Source organism: Lethenteron reissneri, chromosome 26, assembly GCF_015708825.2.
Source record: "Lethenteron reissneri isolate LAM-NWPU_2019-01 chromosome 26, ASM1570882v1, whole genome shotgun sequence".
Taxonomy (NCBI): domain Eukaryota; kingdom Metazoa; phylum Chordata; class Hyperoartia; order Petromyzontiformes; family Petromyzontidae; genus Lethenteron; species Lethenteron reissneri.
Window position 1 is genome coordinate 3049681 of NC_083804.1, and position 20501 is coordinate 3070181.

The 20501-nt window shown below is 48.2% G+C and overlaps 1 protein-coding gene across 2 annotated transcripts in view; it reads right to left on the minus strand.

Moving 5' to 3' along the window:
- Positions 1-578: 578 nt before the first annotated feature.
- LOC133347491 (ankyrin repeat and sterile alpha motif domain-containing protein 1B-like) overlaps positions 579-20501 on the minus strand; it is a 47895-nt gene continuing 27972 nt past the window's right edge. For both annotated transcript variants that reach the window (XM_061559786.1, XM_061559785.1), the window contains exons 14-24: positions 19777-19849; positions 17813-17928; positions 13821-13916; positions 12928-13068; positions 12101-12202; positions 10145-10270; positions 9159-9230; positions 8935-9021; positions 8173-8310; positions 7228-7410; positions 579-5775 (exon numbers count right to left, since the gene is read on the minus strand). In XM_061559786.1, coding sequence (XP_061415770.1) covers positions 5671-5775; positions 7228-7410; positions 8173-8310; positions 8935-9021; positions 9159-9230; positions 10145-10270; positions 12101-12202; positions 12928-13068; positions 13821-13916; positions 17813-17928; positions 19777-19849 — 1239 coding nt within the window. In that variant the 3' untranslated portion in view covers positions 579-5670. The remainder of the gene's footprint in view (positions 5776-7227; positions 7411-8172; positions 8311-8934; positions 9022-9158; positions 9231-10144; positions 10271-12100; positions 12203-12927; positions 13069-13820; positions 13917-17812; positions 17929-19776; positions 19850-20501) is intronic.

The following is a 20501-nucleotide window of genomic DNA, read 5'->3' on the forward strand; positions in this document are numbered from 1 at the left end:
TTCCTATCTTGACAACAAATAACGGTGATGCTGATATTGACCACAACAATCTTGCCCGACAAATCATTTTAGTTAGATAATTATGATGGTAAGAGTATATAGCTCTACGTGTTCACCTATGTTCGTGCGATGAATAGAATATACTTCAGATGGAGGAATGTGTGGATGGTAGAAGGGTGATTTTTGTATTTGCAGCTGTGTGGGACCGGTAGTCCAGCAATTGATGCACTGCGCTACGTGACCAGAGTTCGATTACCGCTCGCGGCCAACACCAGTGATGGATTACCTACAACGGTTCTGGGTTTCGCCTAGGTCAAACTAGTCTTGGGTACCTGGCACGGTGAGAAACCATGGCCACTGGGGGAGACAAAGGCGGCATCATGGTCTGAGCCACCCACCCTCTGGTGTGCAGTGCCGGCCCTCATAGGTGCTACTCACGAACCCCACACGCCCCGACGCTCCGTGACGGCTCAAGCGAGCAGGCACCGAGCAGCGGGTGGCAGCCCCCAGTGATGCAACAAGGTTTACGCGGAGTTTTTATTTTTCTCTAGTCGCGTTTTTTATTTTTCACATTGAAAATACGAACGTCCAACACACGGTGTACACCCCCCCCCCCCCTGCCTGCGCGCGTTCAGCAAGGGTCGAGAGAAAAGCAAAAAGTTGCTGCGCTTTGCAACTCGGGGGGGGGGGGGGCATGGACTGCGCCCAGCACGCCGCCTCTGCGCCACGTGAACGCACCTCGTGGGTTTTTAAAACAAGGGGGGGGGGGGAGAGAGAGAATGGCATATGCGTACAGTATAAAATTCAAGTATTGCAACGTACTGTTAGTATTTTCTAGCTTAGTAAATGAAAGAGCAGAAATGCACGACAGCTTTCACGATTCACGCTGGTTAAAAACAAACAAGCAGGCAAGCAACGTAATTCACACACGAGAGGCATTTCACGTCGAACTTAATGTACAGGACCGTGCGAAGTACTATTTTTTAAAGTTACATTGTAAAGGAAATGTGCTGATACATGTATCTACACATTTGGAACTCGTGCGTCAGACGTAAAGATGCTCTAACTCTGCGGAGGTTTAAGTTTTCTACGCGTAGCCTTACATTGCAGAACGTTAGCACAGAACTGAAAGGACAACGCGAACCCCTCTCCCCATGTAACCTTTTGAACTTCCATGACGAAATGTTTACAGATGCTAAGTGACTTGTGCACAGTTCTTGGCAACGTCTCGGAGGTTACGGCCACGTGGATGATTTAGCACTCCGCGGATCAACCGCGTTTCTCGGGCCACGTGCTCTCACAAGTAGCGTGAGGTTGGTGACATTTCAATACAAATATAAAAACACTTCAGTCACTGGGTGGCTGCAGGTCAGTTACGAAGTTGACAGGTCACAATGTGAGAGTTGATCTTCAACAAAACAATGTTTTGGTGCCAGTGATCTTGAAAAATGTGCCTTGCAATTCATCCGACCTAACAGCAAGCGTCACATACTGGCCGTTTCCTAGGATTATTATTCTCATCATCAGCAGCAGCATAAAGCAGATTTTTTTTTTTTACAAATAAACGAAAGATAATTATTGTTACGCACGAGCGAGTAAATGTGTGTACCTGTTTGACAATTCTAAACAACGAACACTAACGTATACACACACACACATATATATAAACAAGCTGCAAGTAAATACTAACGGTGAGACCGTATGTACAACGTACACTGCCATCTCCCCGCGGGGCTGCACCAACTGGAGGTTGGCAGAACTCGGTGCAGCGCCCTTTGGGTTTGCAGTGCGCAAAAAAACGACGACGTCCCGCCCATAGCCACGGAGAAATACTTCAATGTACAAAGAGAGCCCTTGGTTTTACGCATTTGTAAAGAGTACCGATTGTAAAGCCCTGCTGCTGCTACTGCTGCCCATTCGCGAAACCACGTGGGGGGAGGCAGCGAAGGCGACGCTCCACTGCCGTTTTTTCTCTCTCAATATTGTGAGTGCGCAAAAAGACGGTGAAACACGGTCACTTTCAAAACAGCATAAAAAAAGTAACACCGTAGAAACTATACACGACCCGACCCTTTAAAACGCGATGTTTTTCAGTACCTGGAGCGGGTGAATATTTAACGTGCTTTAACACTCGTTAGCAAGTTTAAATCTCGCCAAAAATGTTAAATGTTTGGGTGCAATTCCGTTTAAATCTGCAGAGGAAATTGTGGACATAGCAATCGTAAAAATACACGTTTCTGTTACCACTTCAAATGTTATGCAATTCACAAAATATATTGATAATGCGTTTAATATTGTTATGTAGGTGATAAAATCACTTTTCAAATGGAAATGTTATAGACTACGACCTTAAGGAACACATAATTCTTAAATTAGCATGAGCAAGTGGTGAGCTTGTAACATTTCAGAAATCTGAGCAAACCGTACAGCTCAAACATGGCAGTAGCAGCTAACTTTGTATTGTACACGGTTTCGTCTTCAGCAAACCGTTTATACTGTGGATACAGGAGGGCAACAATTAGGATAATCGATGCTATGGAGCAGCACTTTTAATGTAGCCAAACAACGAAGTGCTCACAAGGATTAATATTGAACACTTGCCATTTTACCCAGAGCAATGTGCATTTTCTCATATTCCACTTGTCACATTTGCGGCAGCTGAGCTGTGGTGCATTTGGATCCAGGCTGAGATGAGCTCTAGGAATTTAGCTGTGGTCTACTACACTGGGGACCAGGTGATGCCCGGTCTCTAGAAGTTCGGTGAGCCATCAGGATGCGCGGTGCATCAACCCGTGCACTAATGAGCAACGGCAAAAAAACATGCTGCAGTTTGCTGGTAGTAAGCCAACACGCATGCACGATGTGCATATGGGATTATGCAACCGACATCAGCAACACTTACACGGGCGAGGCAAAACAAACAACATCTTAAGAAGTCTGTACGTATCACTTTGTGAACCCAAGACGGTTTTAAAGGGCTCCGCCATCTCATCAGCACTGCGGCTCCGAGAATTCCCACGGCCGTAGCCTGGCTCGATGTTTTACAAATAGGAAGTAGAAACGTATGGGAGCTTCTCTCATCCCAGCAGTTTTACCTATTCATGCCAACGATCGCGCCCGACGATGCATACGGACCCAGACCAAATATTTTGCCGGTCTGTACCACCTGAGATGGCAAAGCCAACTCTTGAGTCGGAAAGAACCGGTGAATTATGCAATGAGCTTAGTTAATGAGCTTAGTTAGCACAGTTCATCACATTAGCCACTTTTATTATTGAAGTATGCAAACTGGTATGGCTAAATATGTGACACCTTGAGTTGTGCCGAATGTTGCTCTGACCTATGAACTAATATTGCCGACAAAAGTAGTTAATCTGTACAAATGAGTACATGGGTTTTTTTTCTTCTGCTGGTAATGTATAGATTTAAAACAGCTACACACAATGCATGACCAAGCAATAAACTATGACTCTACACCGCTGCGAGAGACAAAATACTTTACCAATCCCTAAAAAAGAACCCAAGTGAGCAGGCTCAGTGCACAATTTTACTCGTTGAAAGTATTTGGTCATGAAATGAGGAATGGCACCAAGAAAAGGAAAATGTTCCACAAGTCCAAGAACGCACAGCGACGACAAAACTCAACACCGTGCGAGATGCGGGAGGGGGGGGGGGTGTCCGATGGCGTCATCCTTGTGCTAAAACAGGGATGGTGCAAACATCGCCCAAATGCAAAACCTTCGTGGCACGTTCATCTACCCTCACGGTTCAGGGTTTTGAATAGTGGAGAGTGTGTGTGGGGCGTATTTCCCTTCACGTGAGCGATGTGCTCCGAACGAGATCTCCGATCGTTTCACATTTTTTTTCGTGGTTTGCACGGAATGCGCCGCAATGCTGCACACTAACACTGTCTTTTAACTTTAAATGTACATTGATCGATATCTGAAATGATACATTGGATAGATTGTTGCAATACGAGTAAAATATAAAACAAAACAAAAAATTCCATGGAAAAAGCCACCAGGAAGTTGAAATGCATCGTGATGCACACGTCCATCAAGAGCTCCAACAGCATGGAGGGGCGCATCTTTGCAAACTAGTGTTTCCATGCTCCTTAGCAATGTGATGTGACCCTTGGAGTTGATTATGGTTCCCAAGTCAGATCACTGGGAGTTGTGCAATCACAAGTGTTTCCCCAAAGGAATTGCCAAAGCGTGCCCTCCAGTTGTGATAACGTAACCACCACTTTTCCCCCATTTCTTGACCTCTGGGGTCGCAGAAAAGTTACCCACTTGGTGTTGGGCGGCAGGCGGGACATATCAAATTGAGCGATTTGCATTGCAATGAGCCTGGGTGTATAAACGCATTTTGGTGGAAAAACCATTCATAGAGGATAACGGTATGCATTTTTCACAAGTGCGGGGGAGACTGAACTAGACAATTCACACCTGTGACGGTGTTGTCGGGATCAATGAGCAGTTGCTACACGATGCTTCTCTTGCTTTCAGGATGAAAGATCAAGACGTCACATCACGGCCAAGGTGGAAGATGCTACCGCATCTCGCCAAAAGCGTTTTCTACTATCCGCCCGATCTCCTGCTTTGGCGGGTCAACATCATTCGCTGTTGCGACTCGATCGAGTGTGCAGAGAGTACGAACGTCCAGTGCGATGGATGTGTCGTTGTGGTGTGCGGCGAGCTCAGGGACAATTCTAAACAATGGACGATAACCCTGTAGAGCGCAGTGGCAAAGGGGGTTGTCCACTGGTGAATTCTTGTCATGTAAAAAGAAAAAATCGTACATGTTCACATATCTATCGACCTACAGCACAGTCTAAATATAATCCACATTGTCACTGGGTGGGTTAGATCCCCACCAGCGCTAACACACGACACAGTGGAGGCCTACAGGTGCCTGCACTGTCGCTCATAGCAGCAAAGACGCGCGGCGTGCCACGGCTTCTAGACGTGCGGCGCCAAGGTGCCGGCGCACGGTACCACAGACGAGGCAAACACGACCGCGTTTTTGCCGAACAGTACCACAACGGGCGTCGAGTACCCACGCGGGAGCACACAGTACCAAAAGCTGAGATGTACGATGCCGCGATTCAGGAGTTAGAGTGGCTGGGAAATTCCTGTACATCCCATACCTCTACGGGTACAACGATAGCTTTTAGGATACGCGTACGCCGACTTCCCACCGACCCTGTATGTATGGCGACTACAATGTAACCACTTTGTTTCAAGTGTGAGTGCAGTACCGGGTGCTGAACAGACGAAAGCAGAAATTCTCAAACTCTGTTTAAATGGAAACCACTCTGATGTGGTCGAAAACCTGGCAGGCCAGCGCAGGTGAGAGTGGAACCACGTTGCTGACTGATCTCACTGTAGCCTTGACCGATAAGGGGGGGTTGGCGATATCGCGTTAAGGATGTCGTGGCCTCAACATTTGAGAGGCCTGAACGCAAACGATTGTGACATTTGGCGACCTCAAAAGTTATTTTATTTTGGCAATTTTAACGGATGCCTTCCCTTTAAACTCATCGAATACGAGGCTCCAGCAGCGACCTATCTCTCAAGAAAGCACGGAAACCCCATCGTGGTCCCGGACCCGCAGCTTGAGAGACGTGGGGCTGGGACACCGTTGGATGTGGACTGGGCCCTGGGCAGGCTAGAAGATGGTCGTCTCGTACTTGGCACCAGCTGGCTTCTTGTGCTCAGACGGCTGCTCCGCCATCCAAGCCGCCCCACCGTGCAGCGGCTCCACAACTTCCACCTGCACCGCCACAAAGACAAAGATCCGCCACACCCCCCCCCACCGTGTAGCCTTAAACAGACTGTTGGGGCAAGTGCTGTGAGCGAGAAGCAGCGCCTGTAAAGGCCGGCATGGCACACGAAGGGGTAGGTGTGCTCAGCACCATGCCTAACCGCCTTTGTCTCCCACACGTGCATACACACGGACAAGTCATGCTTAGAACATGTTATGCATGGACGAGTTCCCTCCGAGATTTATGTTTTTCTCCAGAAGCAAAAAAAAACACACTTAAAATAAAAGTCTGGAGACTCAGTGGGCTTTTCTGGGTTAAACACATTACTGCGGAGGGAGCTGGTAGGAATGTTGGGTTGCTCGGTCAATGGCCTGCAGGGTCAACGGCGGCGTGGTGTATTCCGCAAATATGCCCGGCTGTGAGGTCGGGAACAAGCTGACGTGAGTAGGTTAAATGTTGAGTTTTATAAGGGCATCACGGGGTGACCAGCCCCTCCCTCCCCACCCAGCCCCACCCCCCACCCAGCCCCACCCTCCCCACCCAGCCCCTCCCTCCCCACCCAGGCCCTCCCTGCACGACGGACACAATAATCCCCTGTGGGCTGGTGTAACCAGGAGGTTCCTACCAGTACAAGCATAACAATACCCCCCACCCTACATTTGCAGAATAACAACATCATGTTCATTACACGGTGACTGGTTTACTTTGTTGTGAATATTAATCGAGGAAAACCTAATTTTTTTTTTACAAAAATAATTTACAGTCATATACATGTCAAAGATCTAGGTTTGTATAACTGGCTTGTGCGCAGTCATCACAGTCACATCTGAAATGCAAAACTTAAAAACTTGAATGAATCACCTCACCCCCTGCCCTTTCGTGACCCCTACGTGACCTCTGTTACAGTCGCTCATTCCTCAGCTATTGCGCACCCCCTGCCATTTAAATCACTCGATTTCTTTTAACGCTTTTTAAACTACGCCAAGCGCCTCGAGCTCAGTCAAGGCACCCTATAAATGTTTTTTAAAAACTTTTTTTAAACACGCTTTAATGAAATGTACTAGTAATGGAAGAACTCCACGACTCCAGGAAGTGGCCCCGAAGCTTGCCATAACGTAAGGGACCGTGGTGATTTACAGCCAACGTCAGTTGAACGTGGACAATTAGACCCAAGCCGAAACATAACGTATAAAAAAGATTGTTTAAAAATATTTGTATTTAATTTTTATGATAGAATATAGTATTGTCATCAGTATGACATAAGTATACCAAGTTTGCAGTCGATACCACATTGAAAAGTGGGTTAAAATTGAGTTACAATATTTGAGGATATGACAACAACAGACAGAGTGAGTTCATAGAAAGCGTGTAAAAACAAGGTGAGATGCAGCTGTTCGAATTCAAGTAAATTGAAAGTAAAGACTACATTTTGTGCGTTGCGTAGCCACGCGGATTCTCACCGAGGATTTGCAGACGGTGCTGCGGGGTTTAGGAATGGGCTTGCTGGCCTTGGGGCCCTCGGACGCATCCCCTCCACCGCTGCCTCCGCCACCTCCGCCCTTGGCTTTGCGTCCCTGCAGCGCCAGCTGGTAGGCCACCTCGAAGGCCTGGCCCAAGGTCAGGATGATTTCGTACGCCAAATTCTGCAGCAGGAAACAGCGTCACGGCCATAAAAACTCATAAAAAACGTTTTTATTTTACCAGGTAGGACCCACTTCTTGATGCCACAACATCAAGAAGATGTTGTGGCACGTTTTACGTTGTGAGGGTTTGAAGCCGGTACAAGCAAACCAGATAAACTTAAAGTCAGATCTCGATCCTTTGCTGTTAAAATGAACTCCGAGCACTGCAAGTCACTCTGTCGAGACAGTGAAAGGTAATCAGATTGAGAGCAGAAGGCACGGTGATGAACAGTGGCCCGAGTTTGCAATGGGGCACAAGGTCGAATGAAAAACAAGATCCAAACTATTCAGAGTTGGTTGTGCTATGAGCAGATTTATAAACAACATCAGCATAATCAATTATGGACATGGCGATGGATGTGACGAGCTGGTGGCGATGGATAATGAGAAACATGATTCGTTTTTATGAAGCCAAGCCACAAATGTATATTTTATTTATTTGCAAGATTGTGTACGTGTACTGAAATTACATACACAAAAAAAATTGCGGGGAACCCTACCGTTTTATTTTAATGGAAAAAAATGTTAAACTTTACGTGCTAAATTTATCGAAGGTTACATCAGAAAATGCTTTTACTGTCGAAAAAATGTGTTTGTCATATGCTTGGCACCTTATATATACACCCGGCCTGCTCACCTTGTAAAAGTTTAGTTCGCATTCCGCGAGAGAGACACGTGCGAGCTCGCGTGCGTACAGTCGTGGTGCGAGGGGGCAGCACTCACCACATCAAAGGCGCTGAACACATGGCAGTAGTGGTAGCTGGTCTTTAGGTCTTTGGTGATGTACGCAAAGGTGCACAGATCCTCTGGGTCCTGAGCTGCACACGAGATGTTCCGTATCTCGTGCTCGGCTATCGTGTTCTGCAGAAAGAGGATTCGTGCGAAGGGGACCAAGAGAGGAGGAGAAGGGCGGATTATCGATGGGCTCGACAAAGCGGAATACTCGGAGTGGGATGGAAGCTAAATGAGTTGTCCTTGTGGCGAGGGGGCAAAGGTGACACCAGCTCCAATGCATCACCTCGACAACGACCGAGCCGTCCAAGATGCACAACATCTCCGATCCAAAAAACGTTGGTGCCTCAAGTACAAAGGATTAACAGTTGCTGCCACTCGAGACTGGAGGTATTTAGGTACCCGTTGCACTCTTGATGCTCCTGCAGCACTGCAGACCCCACCTACAGTACTCCTCCTGTTACTGTCTCGGTCTCCCATTCTACATTTGCACGGTGGTGAACGCGAATAATAAGAAAATAGCTGATCCTCACCGAGCCCTCGACCACGAGGACGCCACGTCTTAGACGCGCACATGGAGCACGGCGCACATTGCCTCAGCCCGCTGCACCACCCGCGACCTCTCCACCAACTCGAGCGACCTCCTTTATTCGTCACTAAAACCCGCCACCGGTGCCCAACGCTCCTGTGCTATAATAACCAGCCCCACCACCCTATACCTCCACGCCACCTCAACACGCTCATACCCCCCACCTTGTTGGAGGCATCGATGAATTTGACTCCTTTGTACGTGATCGAGAGGGTTATGGTTGGGATCTTCTTCATGTCCTCTGTCGACTTCTGCGAACACGGCACATCGCGGGGGATATTCAAGTCCATGCGAAACAGAACGGCTTCTTTAAGGCTCAGTACAAAAACTTTCTGAACTCGTAATCGGCGGTGTCGACGTATCAAAAAGGGGGGCAACGTGCACGCACCCTCATCTTGGCGCACGCCTCGTGTGTGGAATCCGTTCCACGAAGGTCCTTCACCAACATAGATCCCATGTACTGTGGGACAACCAACGAGCTCCCGATTACACCACCAACAAAAACACCAGTCGCTGCTTAGCATTCACCGCGTGTTGATCACAGGGTTGAGTAACCACCGCATCATGAACCAACAATCGTTATACCAAGCCCAGTTAACAGTTTACTGAAGAGCATTTGTTACGTTAACTTGCAAACGCTTAGCTATACGCACACAAATACACGTTATGCTCGCATGCACGCGGAAATACACGCACGCTTGCACAAACGCGCATGGGCGCACTCACACAAACACAAAGATCCCCCGTGTAGGCTTAACAGACCGTTGGGGCAAGTGCTGTTATGTATGTTCAACTTCTTCTGCACTGTACAGAGCCAACTTTACCGATGAAGGCCGGCACGGTCCACGAGACGTTGGCGGGCCAGCAACACGCCCAGCAGCCTTCGTCTCCCCAGTGGCGATGTTTACACACCGTACCAGGTACTCATTTGACGCTAAGTCAACCTGAAAGAGGCTCAAGACCGGTTCTGATAATCTTCACTGGTTTTGGGCATGAGCAGGAATTGAACTCAACTCGCCAGGTTCGTAGCACAGCACGCTAACACTCCCCGACTTACAAATATAAAGATCCCCCGTATAGCCTGAACAGACTGTTAGGGCAAGTGCTGTTAGCGAGTAGCACCTATGAAGGCTGGCACGGCACACGAGGAGGTCGGTGGCCAATAGCATGCCCGGCTGCCTTTGTCTTCCCATTGGTGATGTTTACACCCCACACCAGATACTAATTTGAGGCCGAGATAACACACACAAGCAAACGCACACTGAGCTTGAACTCACAAACAAACACACGGGAATGGGGGGCTTAAACTCTCACACGCACGCAACACACGCAGACAACAACGACACAGAGGGCTTATTTGGCCCTTGCACTCACGAAGGCCTCGTAGTTGCAGGAGCGCAGGATCAGCTGGTCAGGCTGATGCTGCCACTGCTGCACAGGGGCAGACGTAGTCGCCTCGTGTGGGGGCCGCAGCACCAGCGGAGGCTCGGAGCACTCGTCCTGACGGGGAGGGGGGGGGCACACAGTGTTGAGAAAGAGCGGGGGGGATCACCACCACCAATACCAACAACAGCTGCCATTCGCCACTAAGCAACAGTGACGTCACCACGGCCGCCTGTGCCAGGCCAGGGGCACTTTGAGGCTGTCACGTGAGGTGTCGAAGGCTCGCCGCTGACAGGAGGTCACGGGACAGACCCAGGTGGTGCCGTGAGTTGACCGACTGACCGAGGCGTGCCACAGTGGCGAGATGTTATCTCCCTCGCCTGGTATGCAGGAGGTCGTGGGTGCGATCCTGAGCATGGCGCCTGTATATTTGTATATTGCGTGTTCTACCCGTATTGGCGAGGATTTTTCTCCGGGTCCTCCGGTTTTTCCCCTCCGCATTTAGAAACATGCATTTAGAGTATTTGGCTGGTATCAATTTCCACATGATAAGCCACTTCGTTGAGTTATTATTTATAATAGCCAGGTCGCTTCTGAAAAAGAGCTTTATAGATCAGTGGGCCTTACCTGGTAAAAAAATGTAATTAAACTGAGATGACTGGCAGAGGCACCAGGCACTGGCAAGAGGCATTGAACCCCACTGCCACCAACCACGTTTGTGCTCACGACAAACGGTGAGACAAAACACAAATCCAACGCCAAGAGACCAGCACGCCCAATGATAATGATGCCATCGCAACTTTCCACAACCCACTTCCTTCTGAAAGATCCTGCAGTGACTTTCAAAGTCATAACCCAACTTCCAAGGTCTACTCGTATCACATCCCACCATCCGGCTTTCAATAAATTAAAACAAGGGTACAGTATTCATACTGGTAGGAACCACCTGGTTCCACCAGCCCACAGGGGATTATTGTGTCCGTCCGTCGTGCAGGGAGGGGCTGGGTGGGGAGGGGAGGGTGGGGAGGGGCTGGGTGGGGAGGGTGGGCCTGGGTGGGGAGGGGAGGGTGGAAAGGGGCTGGGTGGGGAGGGTGGGGAGGGGCTAGGTGTGGAGGGTGGGGAGGAGCTGGATGGGGGGGTGGGAGGGGTGGGGTTGGGTGGGGAGGGGCTGGTCACCCCGTGGTGCCCTTATAAAACTCAACGGCAGAATACACCACGCTGCCGTTGACCCTGTCCATTGACTGAGCAACCAAACGTTCCTACCAGCTCCCTCCGCAGGAATGTGTCGATAAGACGCCACAGCAATGCTCGTCCCATTCACCCGCCTCCCTCCGTTAAATCTACAAAATCCTTCTTCCCATGTTCTATGGCAACCGTTCGTGCTGCTCACGCTTTCCTGCCATTAAACTGCCAGCAGCTTCTGCAGGCACCTGTACTCGTAGGCCAAAATCTTATCTCCGTTCCTAGGCGCTGTGTTAAGTGAACACAGAATCTGCCATGCTTGCGTCTTATTTGTAGCCTCCACTCGCCCTACCCCACAGGGCCCCCACGCTCCCTGTCTCTCCTCCCTGGCTCCTTCCCCCCTTCTCTTGCCTATATGGCCTCTTGTTGCAGCAGCCCCTTTTGCCCACTTCAGCAATTGTTTCTTGCTGTGTTGTCCCACCTGATGACGGATGCTTGTATTGCGCCCGAAACGTCGTGATTTAATTTCTTTTATTTTCTACCTACGTGACTTTACCGAAAGAACCAAAGAGTATGAATCCCTGCAGTCACGAAAACTTCAAATCCAGATAGAATCAGAATATTGAATTGTACTGGAGGAATCCGACGAGCTATAAAGCTCCTTTTCCACCCATATCCAGTATTCCACCGATGTCCAGGACACACTGGCACGGTGTGCACATCGCCCCCTTCCCCGCCGCGTGCAATCGCACACGGCCGTCTTACGAGTTGGTTGCCGAGCCGGGACTTGTGCGACGGGTCCTCGTAGCGCTCTCCCAGGGAAGCCAGGATCCGCTTGCGGTGGCCTGTGAGCCCGATCTTCAACACCTGGCAGCACAACCACAACGCGCACGTACGTACGTGTGTATAGTTTAACATAATACAAGTTTTTTAGGCTAGATCGCGTAAAAATGTGTCGTTAAACCCGCCACCACCCAACACGGCCAATTAGTAAGGTTTGTCACGTAAACAGAACGTGGCCAATTCGTTACTAGTACAGCACACCGGTGTGTTGGAGAACAAATCCACAACATTTACAATCTGGCTGCCGCCTGATGATGCCGGTTGTAATTACAGGCGAAACATCGTACTCAGGATTGTAAATGTTGTGAAGGACAACAAACTAAATGCAAAAAGCATTTTTTAAAAATTAGTTTTCAATCTAGATTTAAAAGTGGCTTCCTAATATCGGAAGGTAGAGCGTTCTAAACGGCCACAGCACATCTGAAACCGCACGATGCAGTGACCGTAACATAATTAGACGAGTAGCGATGCATCAATTAAATCATTAAACATTCATTATTACACCCATGATATGCACATTAAACTGTGCGCGTGAGAATTATTTGATTTACGCAAGTCAGTGCAACATTAGCACAACAGCACCATCTACTGCTTGAGTTAAGGAAGGACGGGAGAGGATGGATTGTGCCAAATCGAGATACCCAGGCCACATTTACATTCTAATTCACAAAGGCATGCCCCTACAGCTCAATTCAAATGGCATTTTATCAGCGGTCATTGAATTACTGTCTACACGTGAAACAACGTACGTTTACGAGCTCAATTTCCCAAAGCTTTCGAACTTGGTCCATCGAGCTGTATCCATTCATGGTGAAGTTCTTGAGGTATTCGGACAGATCCAGCGAGTCCAGCCACTCCGCCACAGACAGGTCGGAACCCGCTCGCCGCACCTGCACCACCACCACCATCACAAATAAGCGTCCAGCCTCCGAGCGTACGTCTCGACGCGTTACCGCTCGTCCTCTGCGACCGTAGCAATGTGCGAGCGTCCACCCACCACTCACAGCCACATCGCGACGTCGCCGTCAACCCTCCACACCACACGTACGTGCGTTCGTACGTAGAACTTATTTTCGCGCCGTATGTAGCGATCATGCATATCAGCACCCACCATCTACGCCTCCATCACAATTTGGCGGCTGCCCTGCGCACTCCTCCCAAACATCAAACGTGCGTTTATAACGCGTGGCAGATGAACCAAATACTGCTAACAAAAATAACTCAGCTCTGATGTCAGAGAGCAAATCCAGTGTTGTTCCTCCCAGGCTCTCTTGCCGGAGAGCACGATGAGAGTAAAGCCAACGCGCACACGGAGACAATGAAATGCAGCCAATGTAAGAATTCCTCTCAGGAGTGCTTTTTCTGCAATGGGAGCCCAAAAATATCTTGCGGGTGGAACACCGAGCCGTGCCACAGCATGGCTTCATTCCTTTCCGCACCGCTGCGGCTGCAAACACGTCCGTCACCGCGTTATCAGCAAATCCTTGGCAACATCGTTGGGCCACGGCGACTGTTGTGCATCTCTTTCCAGTGAATAACACGATCCGCGGGCAAGAGAATAAAAAACAACAAGATTTTTTACTCTTGTACTCTCGTATGAAAGAAGCATTTTCTCGGACAAGCAGAGGGTTGGGCAGGGTACCTTGGGCAGCAGTCGAGCAGCATTGAGGACCTTCTGCCGGTGCCCCGAGTTGAGGATCCCAATCTCCAGCAGGTCCTGATCTTCCATCGCATTACCCTGGACGCAGATGTGTTCAAGCCCAACAACAAAACATAACGATTTCACGTCTCGGCCACGGCGAAACCATCACTGACGTCAGCGGTGTAGCCAGCGCCTGCTTAAGTTGGTGTGGCAAATGAGGTTGTGGGAATGCCAGTGGCATACCCAGAGTCCTTTGCCTCCGCAGTGCCGATGTAAACGCTGCACAAGGTGCAAATTTCGGGCGAAGTAAGCCAAGAGGAAGGCCCCGAGTTCGCATATCGATAGCCAGTGGTTTCCACGGCCGATATTTTAACACAAGTTTTTGGGACTGCAGCACCATATGCAAACCTCACCGCACCACCACTCTCAACATGCACAGGCATGCATGTAGATGAGCACGATGTAAGCACGCGAACAAAAGCGCACGAGAGTAGGTCTGGAGCGCACAGAAACACGATGTTTTGCACTGCTGAAATATTTCACAAAGAACTAGGGAATGTTGTAGAGGGTGTAGTCGTGTATGTTAGCGCCATGCCTAGACTATCACAGTGACCCACGTCACAGCCGATCGCAGATTGGATGGTATCTGCCAGGCAGAAAGCAGGCGGCTGGTCTTACTAAGCCATTTTAAAGGATAAACGGTCATTCAGTAAATTCAGACTGCTATGATAAATGTCTCTCTAATCTCACACGTGTGCAAGCGCTGGCAGGCCATGTCAAACGGGAGTAGCGCCGCAATTGTTCACAGACGACTTTACGACATGTACCTTTATGGGTACGAGGTGAGGGTGTTTACCAGGCTTCCAATGCTGTTACTAAACGTACACTGTTACGCAACGACTCGATATTCAAGGTAACAAAAAGGCGCTCAGGCAGATGTGGGGTATGACCTGCAGCGATCATGGATTATTTTATTTACAAAGTGGTTTAAAGGATACATTTTGCTTTATCCTTTGTTTTTTAATGAAAGTTGGTAATATAAACAAACAAAAAGTGTGACACTGTATTGTTAGTGGTGCATTTTTAGCACATAACAAAAACTCGACGCACGTATCAATTACACACACTGGCGGAGCTAAAGGAATAAATATAAATTAGGTGATGTTTCAGCCAATAGCCCTTCTTCCTAAAGGAGGGCCGTTCATAACAGAAGAAAGGTTATTTCCCAAAGCATCACCAAATAAATATTTCTTCCCTTTTAGGGAAGGGTAATTAACTGACATGTTACTAATATATGCATCTTGCGGTCCATATTATTGTGGAAGAAAGCAGATGAGAGGATGAACACTGCTCTTGTCAAACATTATCACAGATGGGTTCTATCGTATCTCTAAAACAGGTTCAATCTGGTTAGTGATTTGAACATTCATCCAGCTGATGTAAACAAGAAAAGAGAAGAGCTGAAATCATTGACAGTTGCGGTTGTGGCAGTAAACACACATTCCGACAGAATATTCAGACAATATACATACATATGTAATATTGACAATACCATATACTTCACAGCTATGTAATATTGCTAACAATCTTGCTGTTTATATCCTGCAAATTTGGCATCAATAGACAATCAACATGACAACAAACTGCCATAGAAATGTCCTTCCTGCGCTACGCCCCAGCAACAAGGGGCAGCGATACACTTTGGGGAGAACGTGTGGTGGAAACCACAGTGAAAGCGACACTGGCGAGGAATATTTAGAGATGATCCCGAGGCAAAACGAAGCAGCGTTCATCATAAATGGGCTCGATGATTCTCAAATATGGCCGTCGGTAAACTCCCACCTCAAACCCATGTGCAGCCCCATCCAATGGGAATGGCTGCATTGGCGTCAGATGACACATTAGTGCAAACGCCAATGGCTGCAATGAGTGAAAAATCGGGCAACTGCTGCAGCCTGAAAGCAGCCTTTTGAGGCAGCCTGCCCTCAGCGTAAGCGGTGAACGTACACAACCTTCAACCAGCAGGTGTATGCTCTTCTTGATCCGACTCAGATGCTCTCGCGTGTAAGGGGCCATTCAGGCAACATTACAAAATCAAACTCGCAACAAACTGCAATAGAGGTACACGGATGTAAATTTTGCAGAGCACCGTGCATTTGCGGTTCATTGCATTGCACGCACTAATTCACACTCTGCGAGTGATCCAATCGGGCAGCATCTCTCTATTATCTGCAAGCAAATAGAAAATACTAAAACTGTCCAATATGGTAATGGACGTTGCTGTTGTTATTGTTGCTGCATTTCCATCACCGATGTTGATTTTATTCCTTCAAATATTTCATTTCATCTGGACATCTCCCTCGAGACGCAACACCTAATTTTGCAAGTGTGTCCAGTGCGTCAGTAGATACCTGCACAGAAAGCGCGCGATATTGCTAGACCTCACTGCAATAGCATGAGTGCAGATACGGGGATTTCACAAGAGCTCTGTACTCAGATATGAATCGCATCACATTGCAATGCAAACGCATTTGGAGTGGTTATTTGTCCTTCAAACATCCCAGGAAGGGCATGAGATATTTAAGAAAGCCTTGAGTGAGCAGTCATGTCGTGTGTGCATGAGTGTGTGTGTGCATGAGTGTGTTTGTGTGCATGAGTGTGTGTGTGTGCATGAGTGTGTGTGTGCATGAGTGTGTGCATGTGTGCATGGGGAACAGTAGTGCAGTGGTTAGCGCACTGCGCTATGAACACGGCGACCCGGGTTCGATTCCCGCTCACGGCCAACACCAGTGAGGTCAACTCGACCTCAAATGAGTGTCGGTGCGATGTGTAAACATCGCCACTCGGGAGACAAAGGCATGGTGCCGGCCTTAATAGGCGCTCACTAATAGCAATTGTCCTAAAAATGTTGAAGGTTATATGGGGGGTCGTTGTCTTTGCGTGCGTGCTTGTGCGTGAGGGTGTACACGCGCACAGCAATTGGCTGGACAAAGGTTCTAAACGGAGATGGGTCACCCTGAAGCACAGATGCGCGCGCGCTTGCAGGGCGCTCACTCGGCACGCTGCATCCCATTACACGACACCACCGTCCCCATGGCAACGCAGCCTCGTTGCACTGCAGCGCGAATGACGGCAATGGCAACCCACCGCGCTGCAATAATCCATCAGCTGGGAGGCACGGCCAACACACAAGGACCCCTTTCAACAAAACCACATCCATGGGACCCTATTTCCCAGTATTAAGAATATATATAGACCCTTTCTCCCAGTATTAAGATCTTATATAAACAAATATATTAAAAAGCGGAATGCTTTCTGTAATAATACACAGGCGTTAAGATGTTAAAGCACCAATTAGTCAGCTATGACAGGGCATCAAGTCTGCATTAACCACACATGCTTGTGCTACAACGTGAACAACACATACACTTTGATAACATATCCATTGTCCTCATGCTCTTCTCTGTGAAAGGAAAATTAATACACAAAGCTGCTGGTTTGTTAAATATTTTTGTAAATTCGCCATAACAAATGCTGCACCACAAAAAAGGAAAATGCACAGCCATCGGCTCCCCGAGCATCCGCCCTGGGCTCTCCCTGCGGCCACGGCAGCGAGTGCAGCGTCACACTCGGTGCCCAACCTCCAGGGGTCACAGGAGCACTCGCCAGCAGCAGCAGCAGCCAATGACTGCAAAAGCTCTCTCAGCTGATCCCTTGCAGCACAGCGAATGACTTAGATACAGATGACAGCGAAATCTGGAAGTGAGCCCCTTTCAGTAGCTGTCAGGATTAGGATAATCCGTGACATTTTATGAAAAAAATGTTTTAAGATGCCAGAATATTGAGCACGATGGCATTTTAAGCAAAGAGCATTTCCCATCACGAGTGGAATATTTGTTACATATATGCAATATGCATTGCATGTCAATGCAGAAGACAGTATACTGTACGTGCACATACGATGTGTGTGTGTGCGCGCGTGCGGTACCCACCACAAAGTTGAGGTCATCGTAGCCATTTGCAAGCAGCTGTGCCTCATACTGGGGCAGTCCAAGCGCGTCCAACCACTGGCCCACACTGCTTCGGCCCCCTGCGCCACCGGCACCCCCTGCATAGGGCACACGCCGGTACGCGCCGTCCATGCGATAGCATTGGCACTCCGCTGGCGACAACTGACAGTGCCACATCCCCGCCTACGGCTTGCACGTACACTCGCAGTCGCACGTGCACGCGCGCACACGCGCAAGAGCTCTGACGACGCACACCCCTCTTCCTTCCGATCTCCCGGTTTTTACCCCCCCCCCTCCACTCCCTTTCTCCAGCTGCTGGACCGTTCCCTCCTTAAGGGTCACCGCCGTTTGCCGCAACGATGCCGCTGGGGACGAAACCGCTACCGACGTTGTCGCACCACATTGCTACGTATCGAAGGCAGAAACGAACAACGCGCGCGTTATCGCTGGGTCTGCGATTGCCGGGGCAATGTCATGAGAACGCGCGCTCGCGCCTGCCTGCCTGCCTTCCTGCCTGCGCAATGTTCCCGCACGTGTGCGATGCTGCGCGTGATGCCGCGCGGCTAGACCGCGCGGGGCGCACGCGAGAGAATGCGCGTGCGCGCGCACGCACAACAGACATTACGCTCCTGCGTGCGTGCGGCGCCGCGTTTATGTATGCGTGCACGACAATGTTACGCGCGTGTGCGTTAAAGGATAAAAATAGAACGCGTGTCACAGTGTGCTCCAAGCCCCCTCATTTTGACGCCACATTATATCCATCCACGACTTAAGAAAACTTCAAATTACTACTCATTAATACCTTGCAAATTACTACTCATTAATACCTTGCAGAGACTGTAAGCACGTCTCATAAAGGCACAAGCAAAACATATTTGGCATCTCATTGGGCTCTTGGATGGTGAAATAAATGTAAGACAAAGAAATATTTTTTTTCCATAATGGTATTTCATCATTACAGTTTTCCATCGTTTGTCATATTTTCCCTTTGCCCAAATTTTCACCAACCTTGGAGTACCAGCAGTTTGTTGGTATATTCCATTTTACGGTTTTATATTCAGATTAAGGTAAAAAAAATTTGTAATCACCAACTGTTTAATAATATGGAAAGCACAGTGTTTACAGCGTGTGACTTGCAGTCACACAGTTGCCAGTTCACATCCCGGTCAGGGGTCAACTCTGCCCTTCATCTATTTTGTGACAAAGTGAGTTGCTTTTAGTGGGAGATTAACAGTCATTGCATTTTGTAAATTCACGCCTGCTATAGGAATGTGGAATTCCATGTTTGGCTCAGTGAACGAAATGTCCTGCATAGGTATTTTGAAACATTTATAGGCTACATGAACACGTGGCGATAGAATGTACGTCTACAACCATATCATTGCTTTACATTCGTCACACAATGCGACACACGTTAGGAGATGCAGGGCAATCTGAGGATGTTGACACTCCAACTCCTGCAACTCTGTCCTCCCCCCGGACCGAAATAACTAAAATTGTATCACCGAGTAACCAACCAAGAGGTGAAACAAGGAAACCTTTGCAAAAACAATAAGGTCTTGAGATATCCCGACCAAACTGAAGAATTGAGGTGCATACAGAAGATTCGATTCAAATAAGAGATTCCAAAAAAAAAAATTGGACGATTAGCACGGTTGGCTTTGTACGCTGCGAAAAAAGTTCAACATGCATACATACATACAACCAAAAGCATATGCACATAATCCCAACCAACCATGAGATGTATCTTGTGCGGTAATATGAAATATGCACAAATATGGGGCAGTGTGTGTGTGTGTGTGCGTGTGCATACATACATACAAGCATACGTGTGTAGGCCAGTGTAGGGTCATATCTGTGACTGTGCGTGTGTGTATTACCAAAATATCTCTACTTATAGCAACTGTAACCTACATTGTAGGGTACCAGCCCAGGGGGAGACTTGCCTGAATGATTAATGTTCCTTGGGTCAGTTTCCTTGGTGATGCCGGCATCTATTGAGCTCATAATTTTGTCAATCTGTAGGGAATAAAAGGGGCATTTAACAAGATGGAGATTGAATAAGAGGCAAGGTGAAAGTACATGATTGAGCAACATGAATGCAAGGTCAGTTGTATCATCTGCACACCAGGTTAAATTCCATTATTGTATGCACACAAGCTTTTTGTCATCTGCTCACGGATTGTCAATGTGCACGGAACCGTAATGTCAATTAGTGCTGCTGTTATCAGTTAGCACACAAACTGTAATTGTTTTCAGCGCATTGTTTAATCGGTATAATGTAAGCAGTGTTGTGTTCATAGTGGTGACCGTATGTGATGCTGTGCTGCACTTTACGTGCCAGCCAGTCTATTTTACGTGAACAATAACGAAAATTTGTATAGCGCCGAAACGTCACAAAGCCATTACAATCACCGACACACAACCATGAATGTTGTGATTATCATCAACCACATAACCACCGCATTATCCAAATTTCCAAAAAACTCTCTGTACAGACAACCGTGCTTGATTTTGACACAAGTGCAAATTATGATTGTTAAATGGGAAAGCCTAGTGTTAATCGCTTGTTGCTCTACGCCTTCTAATTAGGGGAAGTGAAACATCTTGCAATCATGTCTTAACAACGGCGAGCACATTCATGCTAGCAGTCCAAAATATCCCCCTGTAA